The sequence below is a fragment of the Gouania willdenowi genome, chromosome 21, assembly GCF_900634775.1.
Source record: "Gouania willdenowi chromosome 21, fGouWil2.1, whole genome shotgun sequence".
Classification (NCBI taxonomy): Eukaryota; Metazoa; Chordata; class Actinopteri; order Blenniiformes; family Gobiesocidae; genus Gouania; species Gouania willdenowi.
Window position 1 is genome coordinate 5999014 of NC_041064.1, and position 25575 is coordinate 6024588.

The window sequence follows — 25575 nt, forward strand, 5'->3', positions numbered from 1 at the left end:
GTGGAAACTGCAAGCTCTAAACGCTTTGCTATTGTCTTGTAGCCCTCCCCAGCATTGTGGGCATCAATAACTTTCATTTTTCCAGTCTTACAAAGCTTCTCAGTGGAACCCATTGTTGCTGAGTGTTTGCACAAGGTTTGTAGAGTCGCCGTATTTAAGAAACCCTGAAATATGCATCAGCTGGTGCTCCATAATGACAATTGTTGACACATGCTTCAGGACTAATGAGCTGGTAAAGGTCTGAGCTTGTGAAAAGAGTCTGACACTTTGAAACTCTCAGGGTGTCCTGACTTTTGCACATGCCAAAATAATGTTTTTTTTATTTTTGCAATTCTGTTTAATTTATGAAATAAATTGTAACTATGCATTAATGTTTCCTGATAATATTGTCTTTTTTCCCATGTACCAGGGAGACTTTTTAATACATAAAATATGCTGTTATTAAAGGGGTGCCCTGACACTTCAGCACACATCTATATATATATATATATATATATATATATATATATATATATATATATATATATATATATATATAGATGTCATAGACATTCAAGATGTTCAAGAAGCTTTTAGAGTGCCTGAGGTTATTGTTAAAAGCTAAACATTGTGTCTTTCAGACTTTGCTACAAAAAGTCTGATTGCGGACGACTCCATGAAGATTGTTTTAAAAACACTGAAAAAGAAAACATGCATGCGTTATGTTTATTTTTTTGTTGCAAAGACACTTATGATGAACAATTGTATACAGTTCAATATACAGTATACAGTTCACTTCGTAGTTATTATTAGAACAAAATGAAAAGTGCAGGATCTACAGGGATAGCAGCTATAGGCTAGCGAGTTTCATAAAGTTTACCACCCAAAAAAAATATCAAAATATCTCCAAAATTAGAAACTATTTACTGTCAGGATGACTCTGTAAATCAAACAAAAAGTCTGCAGTTGATTCAAAATGCTGAAGCTATAATAACAGGTACACGCAGAAGAGAACAGATTTATCCAGTATTAGCTTTGTGTAAAAAAGTGTTTATTTGTTTTTGACCAGCTGTCTGCGACCCACCCAAGACTGGTCTGCGACCCTCTTTTGGGTCCCGACACACCAGTTGAGAATCGCTGCTCTCGTACATCTTAAAGACCTGCTCCAGTAACTAAAAGTTAAATGATAGGTAGAGTGTTCAGCTTTCAGGCTCCCCATGAAACCAGCTTTAGTACTGGTTACCATCACTCTCTACTTTTAAGGCTTAAGACTTACTTACATGACAAGTGTACCGTTATGGCTAGTTTAGGTAATCTTTCAGTTCTTTTCCTTTTTATTTGACACAGTTTGAAATATAAAAGAACTGCAGCAGGGTTGTCACACTCATTTTAGTTCAGGGGCCAAATACGGGGCAGATTGATCTCAAGTGAGCCAAAGATTTAATGCGGGAAAACGAGTAATTCCATCATTATTGTGCCATAGCATGCACTTCTACGTATACATAAAATACAAAATATGTAAAAAATCGACAATATCCAAGCAAATTTTGGTCCTCGAGCAATGAGTTTGAGCTGAGCCTTGGTCTAGTTCTGCTGCTCTAGGTTTAGCTGCCAGTGTACATTGTAATTTCAAATGCACAAATGATTTCTGGAGGAACTTTTTGTATAAAATGATGACGTATGATAACTTTAACGTTGTATGAATTCAAGCATGTACAAAAAAACAAGTATAAGTCTTATCAAATAAGATCTTGCCGTCCTGCTCTGTGCTACATTTGTTCCGGAGATGATCTAAAATCCCCGCCCTGATCTCAGGTGTGAAGGACTGCTGAAAATGTCTCGTCGCCGTCATAAAACTCAGCAGAGATTCTCCAGTTGTGCTGTTTGGGTTAAAGCACTCGGTGATGTCAAAGCTGGTGGGAATGATGTGTTCCTCGTATGTGAAACCTTGGTTCTCCAGGCTGGTTTTAACAAGTGCTGATGAGTTGTAAACTGGGAACTCACTGGTCTGGAGCTCCTTCTTGTAGGTGGTCCACAGAGAGTCCCAGCCATGGCCAGCTGAGGTATGAATGAAATGATTACACATTACAATACACGTCAAAAACATGATTTTTTTTAATAAAACATGACAAACATAAGAATCACTCACCTGCATTTAAAACAATCATTATCCTCCCATTATTCTTTAGCAGACTGTGGTAAAATCTGAGTGTTTCATCAACGTCTTCCATGTAGTAGATCACCTGGGGAGATTTTTTTATTTAAATAAAATCATATAAAGACAATAAAGTTTAAAAAAAAAACTCAATTACAAGCATCTGGGTATTCATTTTACACCAAAACAAGCCATAGATAATTTGGACAAAATTGTGGCAAAAATTTTGAATATTCAAAGCTGCTTTTTTAATCGGTACCTGCATTTTATGAAAAAGTTGTTCTCATCCACTACTGATGCCAATGTGATGCCAAAAACACTGGCAAAACAACATTTCTGGTGATTTCACAGAATGAAAAGTTGTGCCTAAACAAAGGCATAATTGATATTGTTGCTTAACAATCATAAGGCTTATTAAAAATCATAAAAAGACGAGGCAAGTTTAAAAAAACCAAAAAAAAACAAACTAAATTACCGGAATTCGGGTATTTATTATACACCAAAACATGCATTAGATAATTTGTAGGCAAACAATTTGAATATTTAAAGCTGCTTTTTTAAACTGTACCTGTATTTAATCAACAAGTTGAGATGAACTACGGCCGGGCCCGAGGATCGTCTCCGCGCCAAATAGCACGTACCCAGTTACAGAGAATTCAGTCAAATTACTTAGTTCCACCGAGTAAAACAAATCAAATTATGCAACATAAAATCATAATCTACGTTGAATTGCCTTTGAAACGATATATCACATGACTATGTTTCCAAAATTTAGAAATTACAGAAAAAGGGGATGGGCCTCTCGCGATCCTTCCAATTTCTTGGAAATTGCCAGAAATGGGGGTAGGCCCCTGGGCCCCATTTAAAAAAAATGGCTCCGAGCGTGTCGTCACATTCATTCACAGAGTATTGATGCCAAACCGCATTTCGATGGAAGAGTAACCATTTGAAAAATACTGCTCCCGGGGACCCCTGGCACCCATGTCACATGTACAAGGTAATGGGCCTCGTTTATGTATTGGTATGTGCCAATGATACGGTACCACCAACCGTCGTAATATTTGACTCACAAATAAATGAAAAATCAACTTTTGTTTTTTTTTTTTCTTATGGGCCCTTTGGCGCCCCCTGGGCCCCAAATAAAAAATTGGGTTAAGCGCATTGATGCGTACACATCCATAGATTATACCTACATAATTTCAGGCCCATCCTTTTCATGAATAACAGAGGGGTAAAAAGAAGAAGAACAAGAAGAAAATAGTGAGTGGTATTTTGAGTAGCCCGGCCTAAAAAGTTGTTCTCATCCACTACTGAGGCCAATGTGACACCAAAAACACTGACAAAAAGTGTCATTTCTGGTGTTTTCAGTATTAAATGTTCTGCATACGTAGATAACGTGGCTTTCCACGCAAATTCAGCTTAAATTTAACATCCCACAAGAAATCACGTAAGAATGAAGTAAAATCACACCGTAACGAAACTTTTCTGCTTCTGCAACATTTTTGCATTCCTCTATGGGATTCCCATTTCCCACAATGCAATGCATGAAACTTTTCCAACATTCAGGTCACATGATCTTTTGTCTGGAAACCCAAAGTTTGTGATGGAGTCAAAAAACAATCTGCTCCGACAGTTGTTTGTGAGTAAATTCTCCAGTTTTTTTGGAAGAAACGCCTTTTTAATTTATTTCCTGAATTTCAGAAATAATACATCATAATATAAATATTTTGAACTTAAAAAAGCATGCCGGCCAGGTAAAGTCAAGTTTAAGTATCTTAGGATTGATCCAGCCAAGCTAACATTATCTTTTAAAGTGAAATATGTCCAAAAATGAAAATGTTCATCAGTAAATCTAATTACATGAATCATGTGTATGAAGTCAAACTTCTTCACATCTCGTGATGCCTTCACTTGCAGCTCAAAGTCCTCACTGCGCATCACGTGCCAGGTGAACGGGATCCTCTGAAGGGTGTCGGTCTTTGCAACCAAGGCTAAACATAAAGCATTAAAACGGAACAAACACAACCTCATTAAATAGTAGAATATCTGATATTTTTGGCCTCAAATACATATTGTTTGAATCCACAGTATTAGGAGATAATCAACTGTAACAAACCAAAGCTAGCATCTTAAGACTATTGCCAAATGTTTTAGAAATGATTGTGTCATATACAGTATGCCTTTACCTTTAAAGTTGTTTATAAGCTCAGAGCTTCCATCCACAATGTCAGTAGTGATGGGTGTAGAAGGGAAGAGAGACTGTAGCAGAGAAAGTATCTGGACATCCTTTTCACCTATAATATATAACACAAATATATGCATATTCTGTTTATTATCCCCCGCCACAAAATGTGAAAGGGGGATATAGGTTTGAGCTCCGTCCGTCCGTGCGACCGTCCATCCGAGTTAAAGGGGAAAGCTTTTCTCAGAAAGTGTTTAAGATAGGATAACCAAATTTGGTGTGTGGCTTCAGGGTATCAATACCTTGATGGAGTTCGAAAATGAGAAGCGCGCAATTTATTTTTTCTGGAGTTATTGCCCTTGTTCCTTTTTTTACTCCGTTCGAGGTATCTTCAAAGCGGACAGCTTTTCTTAGAGATCGTTAGATAGTAAGTCTACTCTATAGACACACCCACTCATGCATATGCATGAAGGCCCCAAAACCGCCTGTTTATAGAAGCGTCAATAAAGGGACTTTTCAGATGGTTAAAACTCCAGAAAACAGGTGAGTTTGGGAAAATAAACCTCAGATACTAAGTTGTTAGGGTTCAAATGGAGATGTGTGAAAACCTTTAATGCTGCTGGAACCTTGATTTTTCTGAGAAAGTCTTCTCAAGTGATCAATAAAGTGCTCATCTAAATAGATTTGAACACACTTTGTGTCAGGTGTGAGGAAGGAAACAAAACTCACTTCCTTTGACATTTTCACCTTTGGCACATATTTTTTCTTTTTTAAGGCATTAAAACATATATATGTAGTTGCTTTTAAGAAGTTAATTATTTAAATTGGGTGTTTATTACAATTATTTTAGTCTATACTGCTTATTTTCTTTAGATTTTACAATGTAAAGTGTGCTACAAATTAAAAGTAAATGTAAGGCATGGAAAAATGACCTCACCGGGGATTCAAAAGGACTTGTTGCTCCATCATGCTAGACGTTTGAAGACCACAGATGTCATTTATCATTAGATCATTCATTGTTATATTAATTATCTTACAGTGCACTCAGCAGTTCTTCATATTTTACTTACCTCCACCACTTCCAACGCCAAGAACGTCCAGACTGCTTTTATTGGCACCAACTCTGCACGAGACACAAGAAAATTGCAAATGTTTCCATGCTTTTACTTGTTTACTTTGTTTTATGCTATGTTTTCATGTTATTCATGTATGTTTTTTTGGTACATGTGTTCCCGTTGGTGCCTCTTGGCCAGGTCATATTTTGGGAATGTGGGAATAATTAAGTCAGAAATTGTACTGTAATTTGTGGGAATTCTGTGGGATTATTTGAGGGAAACCGCATCATTTTAGGAAAAGAGACATAGTTCTTGCAAACTATATGCAATTATTGCAATTTATTTTAGTGAATAAAAACTCCTGCAGGCTGAATTTGGTTAATGGATTTTGAGGTTGACATGCCTTTTATAGAAGTTTTAATATGCTAAGGATTTTTGCAATAATATATTGTTTCAGATAATGTAAAAATAAAAAAATCTGCTAAAAGTCAATAAAAGTTAAAAGAAAATACATGACACATTGTCACCATTCCCAAAACAAGGAACAAGGAATCCGAGAGTTGAGAGACGAACTTTGATGTTTTTATCTTTGATGAGGTGATCATTAATCTTCATCTTTGTACCTTTTAAGTTGTTCTTGCAGAACTTTGTGAAGATCACGAGAAATAAGCTTGTCCTGTTCAGTGTGTTTCAAGTAGAAGTTGAAGTTTTTAACACATGTTCCCTCATAACAAGTTTCCTGTCCTTCTCCTGCCATCGTTGGATCCTACAAGGAATCAGAATCCTTCGGAATTAACACAAAAACAGAGAAAAACACATGATCAAAAGCCAAAAACAGTCGATAATTAAGATAATGGTAAGAATATGAAGAAGTTCTTCACTGTTTTGAAGAAAACGTACCTGCTGTGATGCAAACGTGCAGATAAAGCTCCTGAATGTACACACACACAGTGTATTATCACAGTGTTTTGATATTCCCTGAAGCTCCGCCCTCCCAAAGGAGAGTCATAACATCCACAATGATGCATTGTGCTTTTATTCTCCAAGTGTACTTTAACTGGCACAGCTCAGTTAATGCAATACTAAGAAATGGAACAACTTGACCTGTATTAAACAGACAACACTCCTCTCTGGGTTTGTAGCCAAAACCATATTTGAACAAAGGAGATAAAGGAAAAGATAATAATCTGCCAGTGTTCTCGGAGTAAACTGGGTTAAAAACAGCTGAAGTCATCATATCGAACACTTGCTATTGTTTATTGAATTTAGGAGGGAAAAAGGAATTAAAAGTGTCTGTATTTGTGCAATATTCATTTCAGAATAAAATAGAATACTGACCAATCAGAGCATTAACACAGTGAGGGGAAAGGGTTTTGTCTTTTGTGTGTGTGTTTGTTATTTTTTGTGTTCTTGTCATTTTATGAAATTTTCTGCATTTTTCTTGTTAATTTGTGCATTTTTGGGGTCACTTTCTGTATTTATGTTGTTGTTTTCTATATTTTCCTGTCATTTTTGTAAACAGTTTGTGTGTCTTTGGAGTTATTCTGCAAATGTCTTGTGTTTTTGTGCTCATTTTATTTGTTTAAGTGGTTGTTGTTGGCTGTCTTTGTTGTCATTGTATGTCGTATGAGTCATTTTGTGGATTTTTAGAATCAGTGTTCATGGTCCAGTAAACTGGGTTTAAAACTCGGCTGAATTCCTCAAATCAAACACTTGTTATTGTTTTTTTCAAATTTAAGGGAAAAAATGAATGAAAAGTTTCTGTATTTGTGCTAAATTTAACCACAAACTTTAATTGTGATATGCTGACCTTCATCATACTCAAAAAGTACTCTGCATTTAAATAACGAGTCATACACAAACCAAACTGAGGAAAAAAATAACTTCAATCCCTGAGATTGCACAGAAAATCACAGCAGGGATTCAGAAAATAAGGAATGTGACACATTATAATGATATCAAATACAAATTATCATAAAATTATGACCAATAAGGAAACAATAACGTTAAAAAACTGCAGGTTTTATCTCCAAATTCCAAATTAACAATCAATTTAATGAAAACTAAAAAAACTCTTATTAGTTCATAAAACTGAACGTCTGCAGTCAAATGAGAAGAAGAGAGAAGTCATAATAAAAGCAGAAGTTTTTTGGGGATTTTTGTTGCTGTATTGCCTGCAACAAACTAAAAATGAGTGTGCTACTCAAATATGCCCCTGACCTACAAATTTTACTCCTATTTTGACTGAACTTGTATTCTGTGCGTATTTTCTTTATTTCTTTATTTATTTTTTTTTATCTCTGCTGTATTATGTTTATATAACACTGTATTTCCATTAATATTTATTTTCTTTATATGCTGCTGGCCCAGAGGAACAAATATTGTTTTTATAAAAACATGAAAATGACAATAAAAAACCTGGAAGTACTGTATGTACAGTAGCTATCCTCTGTTTGGTTTGGTGCTTTCTTTTCTTCTTCACTCTGTTGAGCATTTTTTTTTTTTAAGGTTGCCAAACAAAGCGCCAGCTTCAAAGTCTTTCCCCACACATGTGAGCTGAGATACTATAATGATTTCTTATTGGCTGTAAAGCAAAACATCCAAGCTTTTAGAAACTGTTTGATTATTTAAAATGGTAAATATTGACAGAGATACAGTAGTTTAAAGTGCACTGGCAACATATTTGGTGGGAAACAGTCCGTTTAGATTTTCACAGAAATATGTAAATATCAGTTCAATATGGGACAGGTAGTTGGAACTGTTGATTCCTTTATTTTATATATATACAGTATATATTTCTGCCTTTATGTAGATGTCATAGACATTCAAGCTGTTCAAGAAGCTTTTAGAGTGCCTGAGGTTATTGTTAAAAGCTAAACATTGTGTCTTTCAAACTTTGCTACAAAAAGTCTGATTGCGGACGACTACATACAGATTGTTTTAAAAACACTGAAATAGAAAATATGCATGTTTAATTTTTTATTGCTTAGACAATTGTGATGAACAATCTTATACAGTTCAATGATTTCTTAGTATTTATTATTAGAACAAAATGAAAAGTGCAGGATCTACAGGGACAGCAGCTATAGGCTAGCGAGTTTCATAAAGTTTACCACCCAAAAGAATTATCAAAGTATCACCAAAATTAGAAACTATTTACTGTCAGGATGACTCTGTAAATCAGATGAAAAGTCTGCAGTTGATTCAAAATGCTGCAGCTATAAAACAGATACAGTTAAATATTGTCATAATTGGAAAAAAAAATGATAATGATTTTGTTTGCATTTTTGTTTAACGTTAAAAATGACTGAAATCATGCACTGTAAGCACCTGGAAACTGTGAGCCCCTGCAAATATTGTTGAGTTTCATTGACACAATGATTCATGTTTTCTTTGTCATTTTAACTTTCTCCGGATTTTGGTCCTTGAGCAATGAGTTTGAGCTGAGCCTTGGTCTAGTTCTGCTGCTCTAGGTTTAGCTGCCAGTGTACATTGTAATTTTAAATGCACAAATGATTTCTGGAGGAACTTTTTGTATAAAATGATGACGTATGATAACTTTAACGTTGTATGAATTCAAGCATGTACAAAAAAACAAGTATAAGTCTTATCAAGTATGAGCTTGCCGTCCTGCTCTGTGCTACATTTGTTCCGGAGATGATCTAAAATCCCCGCCCTGATCTCAGGGGTGAAGGACTGCTGAAAATGTCTCGTCTCCGTCATAAAACTCAGCAGAGATTCTCCAGTTGTGCTGTTTGGGTTAAAGCACTCGGTGATGTCAATGCTGCTGGGAATGATGTGTTCCTCGTATGTGAAACCATGGTTCTCCAGGCTGGTTTTAACATGTGCTGATGAGTTGTAAACTGGGAAGTCACTGGTCTGGAGCTCCTTCTTGTAGGTGGTCCACAGAGAGTCCCAGCCATGGCCAGCTGAGGTATGAATGAAATGATTACACATTACAATACACGTCAAAAACATGATTTTTTTAATAAAACTTGACAAACATAAGAATCACTCACCTGCATTTAAAACAATCATTATCCTCCCATTATTCTTTAGCAGACTGTGGTAAAATCTGAGTGTTTCATCAACGTCTTCCATGTAGTAGATCACCTGGGGAGATTTTTTTTATTTAAATAAAATCATATAAAGACAAGGCAAGTTTAAGAAAAAAAAAAAAAAACTCAATTATGAATCCAAGTATTTAATTTACACCAAAACAATCCTTTTTGAATCGGTACCTGTATTTTTACCATAAGTTGTTCTCATCCACTACTGATGCCAATGTGATGCCAAAAACACTGGCAAAACAACATTTCTGGTGTTTTCACAGAATGAAAAGTTGTGCCAAAACAAAGGCATAATTGATGCTTAAAAAAATCACAAGGCTTAATAAAATCATAAAAAAACGAGGCAAATTCAAAAAAAAAAAAAACCTTACTTTCATGAATCCCGGTAATTATTTTACACCAAAACAAGCATTAGAAAATTTGTACAAAATTGCGGCAAACAATTTGAATATTTAAAGCTGCTTTTTTAAACTGTACCTGTATTTAATCAACAAGTTGAGATGAACTACGGCCGGGTCCGCGGAACGTCTCCGCGCCAAATAGCACGTACCCAGTTACAGAGAATTCAGTCAAATGACTTGGTTCCACCGAGTAAAACAAATCAAATTGTGCAAAGCATAATTTCAATCTACGTTGAATTACCTTTACAACAATATATCACACGACTGTTCCCATACACTTTGGTAATTACCAGAAATGGGGGGTGGGCCCCCGGGCTCCATTTCCAAAAAATGGCTCAGAGCGTGTCATCATATTCATTCACAGTATATTCATGCCAAACTGCATTTCGATATAACGAGAACTAACGGAGGAGTAGTCATTTGAAAAATAGGGCCCCCGGGGACCCTTGGCACCCCTGTGACGTATACGGGGTAATGGGCCCCATTTATATATTGGTATGTGCCAATGATACGGTACCACCAACCGTTGCAAATAAATGAGAAATCAACTTTCGTTTTTTTTTGTTTTTTCTTTTGGGGCCTTTTGGCCCAGTTTTTTTGGAAGAAACGCTTTTTTAATTTATTTCCTGAATTTCAGAAATAATACATCATAATATAAATATTTTGAACTTAAAAAAGCATGCCGGCCAGGTAAAGTCAAGTTTAAGTATCTTAGGATGGATCCAGCCAAGCTAACATTATCTTTTAAAGTGAAATATGTCCAAAAATGAAAATGTTCATCAGTAAATCTAATTACATGAATCATGTGTATGAAGTCAAACTTCTTCACATCTGGTGATGCCTTCACTTGCAGCTCAAAGTCCTCACTGCGCATCACGTGCCAGGTGAACGGGATCGTCTGAAGGGTGTCGGTCTTTGCAACCAAGGCTAAACATAAAGCATTAAAACGGAACAAACACAACCTCATTAAATAGTAGAATATCTGATATTTTTAGCCTCAAATACATATTGTTTGAATCCACAGTATTAGGAGTAAATCAACTGTAACAAACAAAAGCTAGCATCTTAAGACTATTTCCAAATGTTTTAGAAATGATTGTGTCATATACAGTATGCCTTTACCTTTAAAGTTGTTTATAAGCTCAGAGCTTCCATCCACAATGTCAGTAGTGATGGGTGTAGAAGGGAAGAGAGACTGTAGCAGAGAAAGTATCTGGACATCCTTTTCACCTATAATATATACACAAATATATGCATATTCTGTTTATTCTTTATATTCTGTATTTATATTTTATGTTGACCCTGTTTGCTGCTTTTTAAAGGAGCAGTATTATGAAAAAAATCACTTTATAATGGTTTTGCTACAGTGATAGACATTCCTTTAGTCTCATTCAGAGGGCCAAAGTTGAAAAAGTTCTGTTTCCTCCCTCCTTTGTTATTCCACATTTTGTAAAAAGTCAGCTCCAAACGGGAGAGTTGGATTTTTCTCGCGTTGTGACATCACATCGCGGAAACTCCTCCTCCTGACAATCCTGGCTCCTCCTACTCTATAAGAATGTGAGCTCCTCCCTCTCAAACTACCTCACAGCTAAAACAAACACTGCAGATACATTATACTTTATTGTCATATATGTAAAGCTACACACACAAAATGTGTTCTCTGCATTTAACCCATCACTGAGGAGCAGTGGGCAGCCACGGTGTAGCGCTCAGGGAGCAGTTACAATCACTTCCACTTTTCGTAGCCGTTACAGTATATCGCCTTTGAGATGATCTGACGTGTTTGTGACCCAATGCAACGTAGCAATGAACTATCGTTTGAAACAGCTGAAACAGCTGACTGACCCTGCTGTGATAAACACATGCCGCGGAGCAGCGTTTGTCTGACTCACAATCAAATTTAGCCACTAAAATATCCATGTGTTGTGAAAAATAATAAATAAATTGCCACATATGTTTACACAAGTTTGTTCCCTGAATTTGACCCATTCCTGAGGAGCAGTGGGCAGCCACAGGGCGGCGTCAGGGGAGCAGTTGGTGGTTAAGGGACTTGCTCAACATCCCACTGTGATGGCCTGGGTGAGATTCGAACCAGTGACCCTCCGATTACAAGCCCGCTTCTAGCAAAAGAAAATCTCAATGGTGATTAGCCTCTCAGAGCGAGGAATGAAGTCTGCGTCTACTCTACAGACACACCCACTCATGCATATGCATGAAGGCCCCAAAACCGCCTGTTTATAGAAGCGTCAATAAAGGGACTTTTCAGATGGTTAAAACTCCAGAAAACAGGTGAGTTTGGGAAAATAAACCTCAGATACTAAGTTGTTAGGGTTCAAATGGAGATGTGTGAAAACCTTTAATGCTGCTGGAACCTTGATTTTTCTGAGAAAGTCTTCTCAAGTGATCAATAAAGTGCTCATCTAAATAGATTTGAACACACTTTGTGTCAGGTGTGAGGAAGGAAACAAAACTCACTTCCTTTGATATTTTCACCTTTGGCGCTTATTTTTTCTTTTTTTAAGGCAATAAAGAAGTTAATTATTTAAATTGGGTGTTTATTACAATTATTTTAATCTATACTGCTTATTTTCTTTAGATTTTACAATGTAAAGTGTGCTACAAATTAAAAGTAAATGTAAGGCAAGGAAAAATGACCTCACCGGGGATTCAAAAGGACTTGTTGCTCCATCATGCTAGACGTTTGAAGACCACAGATGTCATTTATCATTAGATCATTCATTGTTATATTAATTATCTTACAGTATCTCAGCAGTTCTTCATATTTTACTTACCTCCACCACTTCCAACGCCAAGAACGTCCAGACTGCTTTTATTGGCACCAACGCTGCACGAGACACAAGAAGATTGAACAACTTATCCATGTTATAGATAAATGTAAAGATAAAAAATATAGAGATGTTAAAATGATTTTGACAGATTGACTTGCAAATGTTTCCATGCTTTTACTTGTTTACTTTGTTTTATGCTATGTTTTCATGTTATTCATGTATGTTTTTTTTTTACATGTGTTCCCGTTGGTGCCTCTTGGCCAGGTCATATTTTGGGAATGTGGGAATCATTTTGTCAGAAATTGTACTGTAATTTGTGGGAATTCTGTGGGATTATTTGAGGGAAACTGCATCATTTTAGTGAATAAAAACTCCTGCAGGCTGAATTTGGTTAATGGATTTTGAGGTTGACATGCCTTTTATAGAAGTTTTAATATGCTAAGGATTTTTGCAATAATATATTGTTTCAGATAATGTAAAAATAAAAAAATCTGCTAAAAGTAAAAAAAAAATTAAAAGAAAATACAAAACACATTGTCACCATTCCCAAAACAAGGAACAAGGAAACCGAGTGTTGGGAGACAAACTTTGATGTTTTTATCTTTGATGAAATGATCATTAATCTTCATCTTTGTACCTTTTAAGTTGTTCTTGCAGAACTTGGTCAAGTTCGTGAGAAATAAGCTTGTCTAGTTCAGTGTGTTTCAAGTAGAAGTTGAAGTTTTCAACATATCTTCCCTCATAGCAAGTGCTCTTTTTTTTTCTTCCTGCCATCGTTGGATCCTACAAGGAATCAGAATCCTTTGGAATTAACATAAAAACAGAGAAAAACAAATGATCAAAAGCCAAAAACAGTCGATAATTAAGATAATGGTAAGAATATGAAGATGTTCTTCAGTCTTTTGAAGAAAACGTACCTGCTGTGATGCAAACGTGCAGATAAAGCTCCTGAATGTACACACACAGTGTATTATCACAGTGTTTTGATATTCCCTGAAGCTCCGCCCTCCCAGAGGAGAGTCATAACGCCCAATGATGCTTTTATTCTCCAAGTGTACATTAACTGTCACAGCTCAGTTAATGCAATACTAAGAAATGGAACAATTTGACCTGTATTAAACAGACAACACAAACAAAGGAGATAAAGGAGAAGATAATAATCTGCCAGTGTTCTATGTGAACTGAGTTAAAACTTCAGCTGAAGTCATCATTTCAAACACTTGTTAATGTTTGTCGAATTTAGGAGGGAAAAAGGAAATAAAGTGTCTGTATTTGTGCAATATTCATGTCAGAATAAATTACAATACTGACCAATCAGAGCATTAACAGTGAAGGGAAAGGGTTTTGTCTTTATTGTGTGTTTTTGTTATTTTTTTGTGTTCTTGTTGTCATTTCATGATATTTTCTGCATTTTTCTTGTTGGCTTGTGCATTTTCGGGGTCACTTTCTGTATTTATGTTGTTGTTTTCTATATTTTGTGTGTCTTTGGAGTTATTCTGCAAACGTGTTGTGTTTTTGATACTCATTTTATTTGTTTAAGTTGTTGTTGTGTCTGTCTTTGTTGTCATTTTTTTTTACTTTTATGAGTCATTTTGTGGATTTTTAGAATCAGTAAACTGGTCCAGTAAACTGGGTTTAAAACTCGGCTGAATTCCTCAAATCAAACACTTGTTATTGTTTATCAAATTTAGGGGAAAAAAATGAATGAAAAGTTTCTGTATTTGTGCAAAATTTAACAACAAACTATAATTGTGATATGCTGACCATCATACTCAAAAAGTACTCTGCATTTGCTTGAATATACCTTATAATACAGTGACTCTAAACTAATTTTATCTTCAAATGATGAGTCTCACATAAGCCAAACTCAGGGAAAAAATAAATTCAATTCCTGAGATATGGAATGGATGTGCTATAATGACAATAAATACAAAATTATCATGAAATTATGAGGAAATAACGTTAAAAACTGCAGGTTTTATCTCCAAATTCCAAATAAATGATCAATTTAATAAAAACAAAAGAAACACTTTCTTATTAGTTTATAAAACTGAACCTCTGCTGATTTTTGTTGCTGCATTGCCTGCAACAATATATAATATATTACAATTCATCACTGTCACCTCACAGCTTGATTGTTGTAAATATCTGTGTCATATTTGTATTATTATTATTATTGTTATTATTATTATCTATTCTGCTTTATTTTTCACTACTGTAATAGTATAGTCTGTGTAGGGTGGAGATATTAGAGTTATTTAAAGTAGGGATGAACTGAAATTAAAATTCTTGTCCGAAACCAAAAATGAGAAAACCAAGGCGGAAAACCGAAATGAATTACTCTGCCAGATATTAGTCCCATATCATTTATGGCTATAGATGTGTATTAACCTCATTAAAATCAATCAGTCATGCTTCAAATAAAAAATGAATTCAAAACATATGTAAATAAGTAGTCGACACTGACATTCCAACAATGCACAATGTAAAGTAAAACAATAAAGTGTTTAACTTGACCCCACTCATACATTAAATAGTATTGTACAGGCCAATAAATGATTGGGTTGATGAAAAAGTGTCAAATTAAACATGTTCTCTCACAGAAACATGTATTGAAATACAGCAGCTCCTTGGACATGAACGTTGGCCCGTTTCCAGACACTCGCGGTGTTTGAAACATCCTGTTTCGGTTTGTTATTTTGGAGAATTAAAGTGGTTTTTGGTGGCCGAACTTTTGGTGCATTACAAATTTGAAACGTGGAGCTTTTCAACTTCAAAGTTTTTGGTTTTTTTCTTCCTTTCCAAAAATCCCATTATTGTCTATTGCGGTGTTTCTCAAATGGAGGGTACGTGTACCCCTAGGGGTACGCAATGGCACTACAGGGGTACTTCAGAGAGAGAGAGTAGAAAATTAACAACTAAAGTGTCAGTCTTGGTCCCAACCCCAGACGTGAGATGACCGAAAATGATAACTATCAAAATAAAGCTATTCAGGAAGCACTAAATACTGTTTCTTTCCACTTATTTAGAAAATGACATTCTTTAAAGTGCGTGTTATCACTTGCTCATTCCATCATTATGCTCTATAGCTGTTTTTAAATAGTTTTCTAAGCAAAATGTTGTAGTTGGATTTAGAAATAAAAGAAAGGGGGTACTTGAGCCAAAAAAGTCTGAGAACCACTGGTCTATCGTACCGTATCGTATCGTAAACTCAGTGTATCGCCCTATCCCTAAAAAACAAGATAAAGCAACACAAGTAAAAACTGTGCTATTGATTGTATTATATCACATACCGGCTGAAATGACATGTTTATTTAGAGAACAAAGGCTCTGAATATGTTGAACAGGTTGGTCGTGTTGCCTGCTCATCAAGACAATCTCACCTATGACATATTTATTCAATTCAGTTTTCATTTGTGACCCTTTTACTTTTTAAATTATGGTTTATTTGGGCTTGAGTCAAAATATGGTGTTAAAAACATCCCTTTTCCATTAACGTTTGAGTATTTGTTTTATATAAACGGTTATAAACTAATCACCAGTCTTCTGTGCCCCAGTGTAACATGACAAATACCAGTGACGGACCAGCTGAAATGGGCTGTTGAAAGGAAGTGAAAGGGGAGGAACGAGAACAGCCTGTCCCAACACAGGAGTGGGGGTTGGCAAGTTTTCAAAAAGTGTTCTTACATAACACGTGAACTTTTACATCTGCTACTATGAGATCAGATTCTCTCACTGATCCATCACTATGGCAACACAATCAACAGAATGAGTCCAAACACGCTGGTCAGCTCATACTGTACGTGCCGACTCACATGGTGGACTGGTTGTAAAGTTGCACATGCTAAAATAAACAGCAACTTTTCGCAACAGTTAGCAACAAACCACATTTAAAAAACATGTGAATTTTTTTATGTTACTTTTGATCAGATTTACAACAATTTTTGTAAAATGTGTGTTATTTACATTTCTTATAAAAGTCAATTTTAAATCTAAATCTTAAATCTGAATTTTAAGTATAAATCTTAAATGTTAAATGTTTATTCAAAATCTAGATATCAAATGTGGAATCTAAATATTAAATCTAAATGTTAAATGTTTAAATCTAAAAGTCATGGGTGAAACTAAATAGTTAGATAATAAGCAAATTCACAAAGAGTACAAAAATAAATGTCATTGAAGTGAATGAGTGCAATCCGCGGTCTATTTAGACGAACTGATTGCACTCCACATTTAGATTTAACATTTAATATTTAGATGTAACATTCAGCATTTAACTGTAAACGTAACATTTAGATATGGCATTTAGATTTAACATTTAAATGTAAATGTAACATTTATATATGGCATTTAGATTTATATCTACTATTCAACATTTAGCATTTAGATTTATATTTAAATGTAACATTAGGAAATAACATTTGGGTTTAGATTTGATATTAAACATTATGGAATGAAAATTGAATGCTTTTATTGTCATTATCATGTGTGTGGTGTAAGAAATAAAAAGATTTAGATTTAACATTGACATCATACTTTTCCAAGTAATTTAAATATCACACATTTCTCAAATGTTGCTGTAAAAAACAAGTTTTTTAAACTTGGTTTGTTGCCACATGTTGTGAAATGTTGGTGTTTATTTTATCTTACAATCTGCGCCCCATATGTTTGCTGGTGTGTAAATAAGCCCTTCCTGCACCACATGCCTGTCCGCTTCTGCTCCATTCTAAATAAACATCATCTCAGAGGATTTAGTGTTTCATTTCATTTATCTTTGATTGTGTGTCATTGACCCTTGAAAAACACCTTATTTCATAGTAATAGGGCGTGCCACAACAAAGTCCCTTAGTTCTTCTGCCAAGCCAGGAGATCACTAACAGTACATTGTGCATTTTAGTCTCTGCATTGTGTCTGTGACGATCTAAGCATGAAAAAGGAAGAAGGAAATATAAACTACCTTTCTTTTGTACAATGCTAGCAGTTAGATCAGTGTTTTTCAAACGTTTTTTGAGCCAAGCTACATTTTTTCATTGATGTTAAAAAATTAAACTTTGTAGCCTATATTAATGTACACGCTAGTATTCAGACCCCTTTACATTTTTCACTCTTTGTTTCATTGCAGCCGTTTGCTAAAATCAAAAAAGTTCATTTTATTTCTCATTAATGTACACTCAGCACCCCATCTTGACAGAAAAAAAAACAGAAATGTAGAAATTTTTGTAAATTTCTTTAAAAAAAAAAAAAACTGAAATATCACATAGCTGTGACACACATTTAACTCACATGCTGTCCATTTCTTCTGATCCTCCTCGAGATGTTTCTGCTCCTTCATTGCAGTCCAACTGTGTTTAATTAAACTGATTGGACATGATTAGGAAATACACACACAGTCTATATAAGACCTTACAGCTCACAGTGCATTTCAGAGCAAATGAGAATCATGAGGTTGAAGGAACTGCCCAAGGAGCTCAGAGACAGAATTGTGGCAAGGCACAGATCAGGCCAAGGTTACTAAAGCATTTCTGCAGCACTCAAGGTTCCTGAGAGCACAGTGGTGTCCATAATTCCTAAATTTGTTTGAAACTTGCCTCTATTCAACTGCTGATTACGGAAGAATGAAAAAGGCTAGAAACAAAAAAAAAAAAGCACAGAACCAGGGGGGGACAGAGCTTTCTCTGTAGCTGCCCCCACCCTATGGAACTCCCTCCCAAGCCACATCTGCAACTGCACTGACCTCCCATCCTTCAAATCACTACTCAAAACTCACCTGTTTCACTCAGCTTTTAATGATCTAAACCGCCCACCCACTCACTCACTTCTTTTCTCTGTCATATTTTCTTCTATCAATGCTCTTGTTTTCATGCTGTAAAGTGTCATAGAGAGTCTCGAAAAGCGCTTTTAAATAAAATGTATTATTTTTTTTCTGATAAAACTATAGTCTAATCTTTCAGAATCTGGTTTCAGATTGTCATAGTACACAATATTCTGTGGGTTTTAAATCAGTGAAAATCATCTAAAACGCCTGCTCTGAAAATGGCTGGCAGTGAACGACTGAAGTCATTCTAAACAAAGTGTCTTGAATAGGAATCGAATGATAGAAAACAAAAACGTTTTTTTTTGAGGTTTCATATTTCTACTTTCCAATAAAAAAAAAAGTGCAATTAACAATCTGCATAAGTGTTTTTCATAGAAATCAAATAAACAACAGCAAAAAAAAATCTATTATGATTTTTTTATATCGCTTTCAATGTATCATGAGTTCTTTCTCACTGTCATTGCCTCTGAGGAAGACTGACAATTGGCACTCAAAATTTGTCAGGAGATCAATATAAATTTCCTGAAAAAAAAGTTGTCCGAATGAATGAAACCAGAACAGATTATTTCAAAGTAGAGAGAATGAAGGTGTTATAATTATTAGAAGGTACTTTAATACCTCTCAATCTCAGAAAAAATCTGAATATTAACTGTCATTTTTTAGAATTATATCAATATGGTCATTGATTCCCAATTCTTTTTGACTGATTACTATAGGTAAAGTAAACATGACCTCAAATGGGATTTTATGTTTATTTATTCAACATGTAAAACCTTTTCGGGCTTCATTAAAACCTTAAAAGCTTATTACAGAAAAAAATTGTGTCACAACCCACGACTGACTTTGCCCTCCTTGAAAGTGAAGGCACTGCTTGTTGCTCTAGTCCCATTGATCATTGATCAGATTAGCATCAGACATACCTAAGCATGAACAAGAATGCATTTCAAAGCACTGTTAAAGAAAACCTTTCCATCTTTCTGAGTGCTGCATGTGTTTTTCAGAAGGTTCAGCATCTTCGCTCTGACCTCCGAGGTGAAAGACTGACTGAAATGATCTGTTCCCGTCATGAAGCTCATTAGACGCTCTCCGTCCACGCTGCTGGGATCAAAGCAGTCGGTGATGTCATAGGAGTTGGGAATATCATGCTCGTCATATTTCAGACCCAGACTTTCCAGGGAGGCGATGACCTCCCGTGATGAGCGGTACTCGGTGATGGCGCCGACACACAGGTCTTTGCAGTGAGTCTTCCACAGAACGTCCCAACCACTGTTGGCTGAGTGGTCGGAAAAGATAAATCACTGATTATTGTTTTGTTTTTTCCTGTGCTGCCTTTGCAACATGCTTGACATAGAACATTATTACTACTAAAATATTTGCATTTCCTGAAAATGTAAGTGAGGATGGAGGTGCTGCTCTGCATCATTAAACACTACATTAACATTAGCTAGTCATTAGCCTAGCATTAACTAGCATTAGAATTATCTAGCATTAACATTAGCCTCGCATTAACATAGCATTAGCTAACATTAGTATTCGCCTAGCATTAGCCTAACATTAACATGAACCTAGTATAAGCATCAGCTAGCATTAGCATCAGCTAGCATTAGCATTGACATTAACTACCATTAGCCTAACATTAGCATTAACCTAGCATTAGCCTAACATTAACATTAATCTATCATTAGCATTAACTAGCATTAGCTAGCCTAGAATTAACATTATCATTAACATTAAGTAGTATTAGGCTAGCATTAACATTAATCTAGTATTGGCATTAACCTAGTACAAACCTAGCTTTAGCACTAAATAGCATTAACTAGCATTGACAGTAACCTAGCATTAGCATTAACGCATGGCTAACATTAGCATTAGCAAACATTAACCTAACATTACCCTAACATTAATCTAGCATTAGCATTAACTAGCGTTGACATTAACATTACCTAACATTAGCCTAACTTTAACATTAATCTAGCATTAGCATTTTCTTGCATTAGCCGAGCATTAACATTAGCCTAGCATTACCCTAGCATTAACATTAGCCAAGCATTACCCTAGCAATAACATTAGCTAGCATTAGCCTAGCATTAGCCATCAGACAGCTGAATATTTTAAAAGTTGAATGGCTGAAATTCCAAATCGGAATGAATGACAATTTTGAACAAAAAAATTCTGTGATGGCATAAAAAATGGATAACAATCAGCATCCTTATCTCACCTGCTTCAACGATGATCATCAGCCTACCATTGCTCTTCAGAAGACCGTGGTAGAATTTGATGGTTTCAGAAAGGTTGTCCACATAGTAGATCATCTGTTCCAAGGAGACACAAAGTAAACAGTTTAACCACCTACACTTCTATTCTGTAAACGTTCCAAAGGATGGAACAAACTCGACCTGAATCATGTGTATAAAGTCAAACTTCTTCACGTTGGCTTTAGCCAACACTTCCTTCTCATAGTCCCCGCTGTGCATGATGTGCCAGTCAAAGGTAATCGTCTGCATGTCGGCAGTCTTTCCCACCAAAGCTGTGAGTTTAAGACAAAACAGAAAGAAAAGAAGCCTGAATTTCACTCCATTTGTGTTATATAGCAGCGTAACAGGTATAGATGAAGGCTTTTTATTCAAATACCATTGGACATATTCCAATGTTAACCACTTACACGTACACATAAACACATATTATCAATAAATAAATAAATAGTGCAAAGTGGCCATGCTTGTGTCAAGCATTGGGGGAGTGGTGGCCTAGTGGTTAAGGTAAAGGACAGCGGGCTTGTAATCGGACAGTCGCCTGTTCGGGTCTCACATGGGCCAACACTCTGGGATGTTGAGCAAGTCCCTTAACCCCCAACTGCTTAACTGCTCCCTGGGCACGACACAGTGGCTGCCTACTGCAGTCCCTAGCTATAGGATAAATAGTATCTGGTGCTTCCCAGTCTCGCGTTTACTTGAGGCCGTATGAGGGCGCTAGTTCTCTCCACTGACCTCGGGTATCTCTGAGAGGAGTGGTGACCCCAGAAATGACTAGCTTTGTAAAGCGACTACAACATGGAAAAAAACAACGTATGTTTAAAGGTGCAATCTGCCACTCTCTTAAAGCCCCGCCCCCTGCTGTTCCTGCAGCCTTTGGCAGATTGCCAGAATGCACCGCGACCAGTGTTGGGAACATTACGTTAAAAAAGTAGTTAGTTATAGTTACACATGACGCCGCCTTAGCCAATCATAATCACTCACCTTGTTTTTAACTCACTTCCTCACTACAGCTGCGTAAGAAGCCAGGGTTGCTTTCGGATCACAGTTTATTCAATCAATATATGCAACGCACCGCATTTAACGTTCAGTAATGGCGTTGTAACGGCGTAAAGAGTAATTAGTTAGATTACCCCGTTACTGAAAAAAAAAACGCCATTATTTTAAACGCCTGTATTCCAAACACTGACCACGACCGAACAAAAGGAACCAATCAGAGCCATGATTGTGTTTGATTGACTGTCTGACAGCTGTTGCTCACAGTCCCCGCCCCTTTCCCAGACCTGTAGCGCTGTCTTTTTTACAGTGCATAGTCTGGAGGAGTAGAAGATGGAATTTGCAACTTTTCTGCTTGGAAGGTAATTACTGCTGCTTGATTTACATTATGTTTGATTCGTAATTGTTACACTAGAACTCTGTAGTGCATGTGTTGTTCAGCCTCCATGTGGGCTGCTGTAAGTGACACTGTGTTGTTGCTGCTGAGGTGTGTGCACATTGAGAGAGAGAAGCGCTGCAGTAATATGCTTTTAACAGAGCATGTTATATTACTGTGATGTTGCTGTCGGGCTAACGTTAGCTGGTTAGCTCCTCTGAGGGAGGGACTTTGGAGAGTTTGGAGGCAGAACAAGAGAGCAGCGGGGAGGGAGGGGGAGAGAGGGATCGGAGAGTTGCGGACTGCGTCTTTAAGCCATAGAAATGTAACATGGTTCCACAATTTTACGTTTAATTAATTATAAATGAAAATTCAATTATGATTACAACGATGTAATAATTGTAATTATTTATCAGGAACATGGTTACAATTATAATTGACCCCAACTCTGATCCTAACTCACGACCCTGGGCATGCATGTTGAATATAATAATAACGGTTAACCTCCACCACTGAAAGAAAACATAAAAATAAAATATACAATGTGTGAAGTCCTTCATTACCTTTGAAATTGTCGACGAGCTTGGAGCTTCCCTCCACAACCCCAGCAGTGATGGGGACAGAGGGGATCGTAGACTGCAGCAGGGAGAGGATCTGGACGTCCATCTCACCTGGAAAACAAGGAAGAGGAATTAAATCCGTCAACAGGAAATGCAACAGTTGTTTTGTGTGTTCTTGATAAAGAGTTAAAATTTACCTTAAAAGGTTGACCTTAATTGAGTTGATATGTGTTTTACCAATGTATGGTTACTTACAGTAACCTCTGACGTAAACCCATTGATTTTTAACCTCGACTGATATAGTGAGTCCGAGGAGCGACTGACGTAATGTCATTAACCCCAATTACCTCTTACATAATTTATCTTTTAAGAAGAAAACAAGTTATTATCATGTGACAGAAAAAACTAGTTTCATAATCATTCTATCATGGAATGTACAAATGTCATTACCTCCACCGCTCCCAACACCAAGAACATCCAGGCTGTTTTTACCAGCTGCAATGCTGCAAGATAAATATATGAAATATATATGAAAAATATAAAGTTAACAAATTAACAATCACTCAAATGACTGTTTAACCAAATACCAAAGATGGTTGACTGTTATCACAGTGAGAGCCACGAAAATGTGATCCCAGGGCCACAATATATAATGAATAATGAAGAATGTGAGCATTAACACAGGAAAAAACAAAGGGTTTCTGTCTGTGTTTGCTGTCATTTTGCTAATATTTATCTTAGTTTTTGTGTGTGTGTGTTGTTATGACGCCATTTAGTATATTGTAGCTGTTGTTTTTTTGTTTTCTCTGTAATTTTTTGCCTGTTTTGCAAATAGTTTTGTGCATTTTTCTTGTCATATTGTATTTTTTGAGTAGTTTTTTGTTGATTTATACATTTTTGTGTAATCTTGTGGTCATCTTGTCTGTTTTACAAGTAGTTTTGTGCGTTTTTCCTGTCATATTGTCTTTTTTGAGTCCTTTTTGAATAGTTTGTTGTCATTTTGTATAGTTTTCTTGTCTGTTTTGGAAGTAGTTTTGTGCATTGTTTCTGTCAATTTGTGTACTTTTGAAGTCATTATGTATATTTTTTGTTGTCAGCATGTCTGTTTTGCAAGTCGTTTTACGCATTCTTCTTGTTATATTGTCTTTTTTGAGTCCTTTCTGAGTAGTTTGTTGTCATTTCATACACTTTTCTGTCATTTTGTGTAGTTTCGAAGATGTCGTCTTGTGTGTTTAGCAAGTAATATTGTGCACTTTTGTTGTCATAATGTGTGTTTTTGGGGTAATTGTATGTATGTTTTTTTTCTTGTAGTTTTGCTTTTGAAGTTTTTAATTTGTTTTTTTTTTATTTACTTTGGGTGCCAGAGAAAATGAAACCAATGCAGTTGCAGTTGGTACCTGAGGAACTGTGCAGGCAGGAGGCTGTGCAGACTCTGCATCATTGCCTGGTGCTCCCCTGAGCGTTGCAAGTAGAGCTGGAAGCTCGGAACAGAGCAGCCTTCATAACATGTGTGTGGTGCGTCTGCAGCCATGACTGAATCCTACAGTTACATACAAATCAGTGTAAACATTATAAGTATAGTTGGAAAAAAAAAACAAAACAACAATGAATGATTACCTTGGTAATTTGGCAGCGTTCAAGTGTTGAAGACTCAAGCTCAAGTGTGTGAGTGTGCTGGAGGAAGTTGGAGTTTGTCCCATTGAGACTTGATTATGTAACTACTGCAGACACAGGAGGCGGAGGCTAAAATAACAAACAAGGACACTTCAATTTCCAGCCACTGCTCTTATCAGAGAGCACATTTATCGATATAAACTTAAGCATGTTTATTAGTGAGGATGCAGGAGGCAATAATAATAATAATAATAATAATAATAATAATAATAATAATAATAATAATAATCCTTATTCCGTCGTGCATGACATTATTTGCACAACATATATATATGGAAGTGCAAAGGACGGCCTATTAATGTCTGTTAATTTTAACAGCAAGTTTTGATTTAATTATAGTCATATTCTTTTGACTAAATATCAACTTAGTTTTAGTCAAAATATAGTCATCAGGACTATTTCAGTTATAGTCGAGTTTTAGTCATGTAAATAGCATTTTAGTCAACTAAAACTAAAACATATGTAGTCAAAAATATTCAGGATATGAGTTCATGCATTTTATAAAAATTCAAAAATTTTAGTTTCCTTTTATTAGCCGACAAAAATATAAATATAAATACATTATGATTTTGTTAATGTTAACATTACAAAACACTGTTTTGTTTTGTTTTTTAAATAAGTCATAGCCTCGTTATTGTCATGAAAATGAAAATCGACAAAAACTATGACAAACATTTTTATTAGACAAAATTAACACAGATTAATGTTCAAATTACTTGTTTTTTTCCCTGAATCTTTGGCCAACTACAGATAAAACTGGTCCAAGAGCTTCTTTGGTCCCTGAACTAAAATGAGTTTGACGCCCCTGCTTTACAACTTTGATGGAAGTCTTAATGATGTTTAAACTGATAAAAAAAAAAAAAGAAATACAAAAAATAGGGATTAATGAATGGATGACCTAGAGATTTGTTAACATTGGTTTTTATTAAAGGCTTACACCTCTTTGGGGGGCAGAGAAAAGGAATAATACTATCATCAGATGTGGAAACAAAGCTGAGTGAGTCTGACAGATGTTTTACTTCAATAGATGTACATTAACCCTCAGCAGTAACACAGCGTCTTCTATTAAACAGTAACTGTTGCCCTTTGGCCTTGTCTAATAGTTGAGCTATTAACTGTATCACCTCTAACAGTGGCAGCGTTCCTATGTCTGCTAAATGTTATTTCCATTAATATTTAAGCATGATTTTTTTTGTCATCTTGTGGTCAGTCTGTCACCATCAGATTTATCCACCACTCAATCAAACTTTATTTATACACGAGAGCACCTT

General features: G+C 35.8%; 3 protein-coding genes across 5 annotated transcripts; all 3 read right to left on the minus strand.

Moving 5' to 3' along the window:
- Nucleotides 1-1290: 1290 nt before the first annotated feature.
- On the minus strand, nt 1291-6426 carry LOC114454912 (histamine N-methyltransferase-like). 2 transcript variants are annotated; one of them, XM_028435833.1, is made up of 7 exons: nt 6272-6426; nt 5995-6155; nt 5387-5439; nt 4321-4428; nt 3995-4125; nt 2129-2222; nt 1291-2037 (listed from the first exon to the last, which is right to left on the minus strand). In XM_028435833.1, the coding sequence occupies exons 2-7, from the start codon at nt 6126-6128 to the stop codon at nt 1685-1687; spliced, it is 873 nt and encodes a 290-aa protein (XP_028291634.1). In that variant the 5' UTR covers nt 6129-6155; nt 6272-6426; the 3' UTR covers nt 1291-1684. The 2 variants fall into 2 exon arrangements, with proteins under 2 accessions (XP_028291634.1, XP_028291635.1); XM_028435834.1 differs by having other exon boundaries at nt 5995-6137; nt 6272-6395.
- Nucleotides 6427-8333: 1907 nt separating this feature from the next.
- Nucleotides 8334-18238, minus strand: LOC114454911 (histamine N-methyltransferase A-like). 2 transcript variants are annotated; one of them, XM_028435832.1, is made up of 8 exons: nt 17915-18238; nt 13549-13741; nt 13269-13414; nt 12635-12687; nt 10965-11072; nt 10639-10769; nt 9391-9484; nt 8334-9300 (listed from the first exon to the last, which is right to left on the minus strand). In XM_028435832.1, the coding sequence occupies exons 3-8, from the start codon at nt 13403-13405 to the stop codon at nt 8948-8950; spliced, it is 876 nt and encodes a 291-aa protein (XP_028291633.1). In that variant the 5' UTR covers nt 13406-13414; nt 13549-13741; nt 17915-18238; the 3' UTR covers nt 8334-8947. The 2 variants fall into 2 exon arrangements, with proteins under 2 accessions (XP_028291633.1, XP_028291632.1); XM_028435831.1 differs by having other exon boundaries at nt 13269-13432; nt 17915-18236.
- A 941-nt stretch (nt 18239-19179) lies between these two features.
- On the minus strand, nt 19180-24350 carry LOC114454913 (histamine N-methyltransferase A-like). The gene is made up of 7 exons (XM_028435835.1): nt 24248-24350; nt 24028-24170; nt 23081-23133; nt 22634-22741; nt 20843-20973; nt 20665-20758; nt 19180-19719 (listed from the first exon to the last, which is right to left on the minus strand). Exons 2-7 carry the CDS (start codon nt 24159-24161, stop codon nt 19367-19369), a joined length of 873 nt encoding a protein of 290 aa, XP_028291636.1. The 5' UTR covers nt 24162-24170; nt 24248-24350; the 3' UTR covers nt 19180-19366.
- Nucleotides 24351-25575: the final 1225 nt, after the last annotated feature.